Source organism: Lampetra planeri, chromosome 47 (assembly GCF_965212315.1).
Source record: "Lampetra planeri chromosome 47, kcLamPlan1.2.h2, whole genome shotgun sequence".
NCBI lineage: Eukaryota > Metazoa > Chordata > Hyperoartia > Petromyzontiformes > Petromyzontidae > Lampetra > Lampetra planeri.
Window position 1 is genome coordinate 9,235,289 of NC_136153.1, and position 6,000 is coordinate 9,241,288.

General features: G+C 58.2%; 1 protein-coding gene across 1 annotated transcript; it reads left to right on the forward strand.

Annotated features, from left to right (window-relative positions):
* The first annotated feature begins 1,548 nt into the window (after window positions 1-1,548).
* Window positions 1,549-4,032, forward strand: LOC144733426 (BTB/POZ domain-containing protein KCTD21-like). The gene has a single exon (XM_078615336.1). The coding sequence runs from the start codon at window positions 1,922-1,924 to the stop codon at window positions 2,942-2,944; it is 1,023 nt and encodes a 340-aa protein (XP_078471462.1). The 5' UTR covers window positions 1,549-1,921; the 3' UTR covers window positions 2,945-4,032.
* The last annotated feature ends 1,968 nt before the right edge of the window (window positions 4,033-6,000 follow it).

Below are 6,000 nucleotides of genomic sequence, written 5' to 3' on the forward strand. Positions count from 1 at the left end.
ATAAGCATTCGAGTAGAGGAGGTCGATGGTGCAATTGGGGTTCTTTAAATTTAATCATTTGTGAGTCAAGTTTACCAAATCTGGCAAAATGTGGACCCTGGCTCCCAGCTCAGAATGGCCAACTGTTCTGGTCGAATGGCGTCACGGGAGAGAGAGCGAGCAGCCTCACCGAGTCTCAAGGCCTCTTGTCAGGAGGGTCTCGCGATGTTTGGGCCAATCGTCTTAGAAGGAGCCCCGCACTACCACAGCCCTTCTGTGGATCCACTGCTGGATGAGGGCCTCGCCACGTCAGTCGCGATGGGGTTGTTCGACTGCACTTCACCACGCCTGTCAGTGCGGCTTGGTGAATGTGGAGAAATAGATGTGGGACCATAGAAGTACCGTACAACCTAACGATCAACTTTTGAAATATTTTTGTAATTTTACCAGGTAAGACCCACTGAGCTATACAGCTCTTTCTCAGAAGTGACCGGGCCACAAATGATAGCTCAACAAAGTGGCGTATCGTGTGGAAAGTGATATCAGCATCGATCACAAATGTGGAGGGATAAACCGGAAAAAATCCACGCTCCCATGGAGAGAGAGAGAACACGCAAATTACAAATATAAAATATAGCGGGCATGGAGAGAGAGAACACGCAAATTACAAATATAAAATACAGCGGGCATGGAGAGAGAGAGAACACGCAAATTACAAATATAAAATACAGCAGGCGCCACGGTCGGAACCGAACCCACGACTTCCATGCATGCCAGGTGAGGGAGTTACCACATCACCACCGCGAAGCCTTGCAAGGACTGATGATGATAGTTTAAGCGACATTTCAGGCAATGCTCCTTCTTCACAGCGCATTACTGAATAAGGCCCCCTCACCCGAAACGTCTATTATATATAATGTACAGTATGTTTTATCACGCCGCTCAGGATCATTCCGACGTCACAATAATTCCGAGTGGTGATTGTGACGTCATTCTGCGCCCTGAGCCGTGACGTCATTCTGCGCCCTGAGCCGTGACGTCATGTCTCTCGTATCCCAAGCACCGCACAGGCCGGGCTGCGATTGCTGGTGACGTCAGTCTGCGCCCTGAGCCGTGACGTCATGTCTCGTGCCACAAGCGCCGCCCAAGCCGGGCTGCAGGGGACGTCATCGCGCGGCTGGGGGACTCCGAAGGCCCCGGCCGCTCCGGCCGCCTATAAAGGGGCCCGCTCCCTACTCAGAGACACCAACAAAGAGACAGCGACACGCACACAGAGACACACTGAGAGACACCGAGACACACCGAGACACACACAGACACCGAGACACACACACAGAGACCACGGGTGGTCGCAGCCGGTCACCAAACAACAACAACAGACGCCGCCATTCGCTTGCCAAGCGGCGGCGACTTCACCGCCGGGGGTCTCGTGCCAGGCTCGGTGCGCCTGAGAGCCTCACGCCAAGGCGGGACACGGGGCGGGCCGAGGGGGTCGGGCGCCGTCACGAGTAGGTCCGCCCGTGGCCTCGGGTGACCCCGTGGCCTCGGGTGACCCCGCGCCGCCGCCGCCGCCGCCGCCGCGAGGTCGCCCCGCGCGAGTCCGGAGCGGAGCCGGCCCCGTCCGGCCGCGCTGAGATCGCTCGTGCTGGGGCCCGTCGCCGCTGGGCCGGTCGGGAACCAGCCCGGCCGCGCCTTCGATCCAACCGGCCGCCTCGGGGACGATGCGGAGCCGCCACATCGCCGAGTGGCGGCGGCGGCGTCGACGAGAGAAGAGCGGAGGACGCTCGGAGGAGGTCGAGCGGAGGAGAGCGGCGGCGGCGGCAGCAGCAGCAGCTGGTGGTGGAGGAGGAGGAAGCCTCCTTCGCTGTACCTCGCGGCGTCTGAGGAAGAGGCGGACACGGGAGACGAGGAGGGCGCTTGGGGCGACCCTCGTGCCCACGCCATGGCCGAGCCGGTCACGCTGAACGTGGGCGGCACGGTGTACACCACGAGCCTGGACACGCTGACGCGCTTCCCCGACAGCATGCTCGCCGCCATGTTCAGCGGCAAGATGCCCACGGCGCGGGACGCGCACGGCCGCTTCTTCATCGACCGCGATGGGAAGATCTTCCGTCACGTCCTCAACTTCCTGCGCACCTCACGCCTCGACCTGCCCGCCGGCTTCGGCGAGACGGAGCTGCTGAGGCGCGAGGCGGACTTCTACCAGATCGGGCCTCTCGCGGACGCGCTGCGCGGACGCTCCGGGTCGCCGTGGGCCTCCGAGGGAGGGGGGGGCCGAGGGGGGGGCCTCGGGCCCGGCCGCGGCAACGCGCTGCTGCACGTGGACACGGCGCGCCGCGCGCTCAGCGTGCACTACACGGTGCGCGAGGCGCCGCAGGTCTATACGCTGGTGGCGCGCAGCCTCGAGGTCTTCACCACCAACATCTTCTGCACGGCGCCCACCTTCTTCAAGGTGCTGCGCGCCCACCTGCGCGTGTGCGCTCGCGTCGGCACCGGCGGCGACGACGACGACGAGGAGGACGGTGCTGACGACGACGAGGAGGAGGAGGACGACGAGGACGACGGTGACGAGGGCGGTGGCCGACGCGTGACGATCGACGGGGCCGCGTCGCGAAGTGACGACGCCACCGCCGCCACGTCGTCCACCACCGCCACGTCCTCGTCGTCCTCCTCCGTCAAGTCGGAGCGCGGCTCCGCGCCCCCGCGGCGCTACCACATGCGCCTCCAGTGGGTGTCCCCGGGGGACACGAGGGGGCTGCCCGCGCGGGAGTTCTCGCGCCTGGGCCTCGCCAGGCTGCGCAGCACGGCGGGCGGCGGCCCCCCGCGCCCCGTGGACAGCGTCCGCGCCCTCACCGAGGAGGTGATGCAGCTGGCGCTGCGGGCCGGCTTCTGCCTGGACGCCGCCTTCCCGGAGCCCGCGGACCTCCTCAACAGCACCACGCTCAGATTCGTGCGCTACTGCTGATGGGTGTGCAGGTGGTCGTGAGTTCAGTCGCGACCCTGACGCGCGATGCCTGTTGTTGTTGTGCGTTTCGAGTTTGCGTGTTCTGCCTCGCTCCCTCGCTCCTCGCTCTCTATCCACGTGGTCGCGGAAATCGGTCAGGTGGAGCTCCAAAATTTAATTTGTCTCGCACGGTCGCACCTTAGGCGATTATATGTCGCGGCTTATCTTGCCTAATTACATTATCATCACACAGGTTGTTGTTCTTTTACACTGTTGTTGAAACCATCTCATGGCGGTCGTCAAGGGGGCCAAGGCACCCCACGCTCGTTCCGCTACTGGCTGGAACAGGAGGTCGTGGGTTCGATCCCCACCCTGACGATGCCTGCTGTATATTTGGAGTTTGCGTGTCTCTCTCTCTCCCCGTGGTCGCGTGGATTTTTCTCCGGGTCCCCCGGGTTTTCCTCGCCACATTCGGAATCGACATGACGCGTTTCGAGTGTCTGCTACATATTTCCATGCAATAGGCCACGTGGTTGAACTATCAATGTGTGAGAGCAGGTTGCTGCTGAAAAACAGCTGTACAGCTCGGTGGGCCTTACCTGGTAACATACAAATAGATTTTAATAGTTTAATAGAATGCGTGCGTGCGACTGCCTTGAGCCATGTCCCGGGCCTCCCCTAGGTCGACTCGGCTAGAAATTAGTACCTTGTGCTGCGGTGTGTAAACATCGCCACTGGGGAGACAAAGGTGGCCGGGCGTGGTTCTGCTTCCCACCCACACCCTCGTGTGCCGTGCCGGCCTTCATAGGTGCTGCTCGTTAACAGCATTTGCCCCGACAGTCAAAGGTTACACGGGGAGGTCCGTCTTTGACGACATACACATGCTCGGCTCAAGCAGTCCACTCGCGGGTTATTAATCGATTCGTAGATGAACTGTAACCACAGAGATGTATCTCTCTTTTCGCGATGTGTACCACACGTGGTATTACAGGATGTGTACCACACGTGGTAGTACAGGATGTTAAGGTTTATGCGTGAACTTCTGTAAACCCATTAGCGGGCTGCTATGTTCAGCTCTTTTTGAAACGAAATATAATTTACTATTTAAATCGGAGGGTGTGTGTGTGTTTGTGGCTAAGTTGTGATTATACACGCGGTGTAATTCACACGCTCATCTGCTGGGCATTTACGCGCATCACCACCACGACCCGAAGCGGGTGTTGTGACAATCGTTGCCATGGTCTAGCATAGCATTTAATATAATGGGATAGATCAGGGCGCAGCCCTGCAATTTACTCGCTCTCACGACTGCTGGCAGAAGGACTTCTTACTCGCGGAAGCTCCTCCAGCTGGTATTTGGTCTACTCTTCCACATTGGCCAGTTACGTCTTCGCAGAGGTGGGAGTTGCCTCCACTTTACCCCCCCCCCCGCCCCCACAAACGAAACCTGCCAACGGACGGACAATTGCTGAGAGGGATTCAAGAGGCGAATCCCCATTGTCTCCAGTGCCGCGCCGGGAGATCGGATGGAATCGAACCGGCGGCTCCTGGATTGCGAAGAACGGTGAAGCTGATTCCTAACTCCACGGCAGAAGCGGGTTCCTGCAATAACCACCGCCATCGTGATGTCGTTTATTTATCCAGACTCGCCTGGCCTAAAGACCCTGACATGGAGTGACATTGGCTACTCCACACATGTCTGGGATGATGCCGCATCTCAAGCAAAAACGGGGGGAGAGACTTGTGGTTTTTAGTTTGAGTGTGGGGGGAGGACTTGCCACACCTTCGAGAGGGAAATCACGTCATTCCGAAGCCCAAGGGACCAACTTCAAACTCTACAAAACTCGAGTTGGCAAAACAACATTGCTGCTGTCACTTACTGCATGTAGGTGCCGTAGCGAGGGGCAGGGTGGGAAGGGAAGAACGGCCGCCCGCCTGCCCCCGGGGGCGCTGCGTTAACGATGAAATCGGACCGACGGAATCATCGATCTTTGCTGATATTAGCCAATCAAATGAAGGTCGTGTCGCATCATTACTCGGTCGATAGATCGATTGCCATGAATTGACAACAGTGATTAACCCGTAAATTGATTAACCCGTAAATTAAGATTAACCCTGAATCGACTGAAGTGGGACTCGATTCAATTAATCTCGATCAACGAATCCGCGTGGGCAAATCTCCGATCAGTGATCTTGTGTTGTACGATTTCATCGCCCGATCGCAGCGCCCCTCGCCGTTCGCGAACTCGGTGGACCAAACAAAGCGAGCCGTGGCAGGGTGGTGGCTCTCGTATAAAAAAAACATTTTGGAGGCGGCGGTGCCGGCCCCTCGGCAGTACCCGAAAGCTCAACAGCTGCGCGAACTGGCGTGGGGATAGGCGCCACGGCAGCACCCCAAGCCGCCCAGTGGTTCTTCTTCACCTGGTGGTGCGAGATGCCCTTTCTGGGGATCGCGAGACGTGGACAGGTTTTTTTTAAAGAAGGTCAATAATCGAAAACACAAATTCAGCACGGGACACGTACTTTGTTTCATCAAACCCTATGTATTTATTAACATTGCACATGTTTTAACGATTGAGAACAAAATGTGTGCAGGCTGCAGTAAAGATTAAGAACCGCTGCCTTAAGCTCCCCGAGTCGATGTTTTGTGTTCTAAGAGGTTGTGTGTGTGTAGAAGGGGGATGCCTTCTTCACTGGATGTGGGTCACTGGGTCGCTTGTGAAGACGCGTGGCTGTGTTGGTGGGTGGGGGGGTGAGAGGCTTTGTGTGCGAGTGGGGAGCGGTAGTGTAGCGGTTAGCGTGCTGCGCTAATGAACCTGGCGACGCGGGTTCGATTCCCACTCGCGGCCAACACCGGTGACGATTATCTGAACCGGTCCTGGGCCTCCTCTAGGTCGACTCAACCTCAAACGATTACCTGGTGCGGTGTGTAAACATCGCCACTGGGAAGACAAAGGCGGTCGTGCGTGGTGCTGGCCACCCACCCCCTTTGTATACCGTTCCGGCCTTCATAGCTGCTCGCTAACAGCACTTGCCCCTACAGCCTGTTAAGTCTATACGGGGGAGCTTTGTCTTTT

Coding starts and splice junctions, on each gene's coding strand:
- LOC144733426 (XM_078615336.1), top strand. CDS start 1,922: ATGGCCGAGCCGGTCACGCTGAACGTGGGCGGCACGGTGTACACCACG.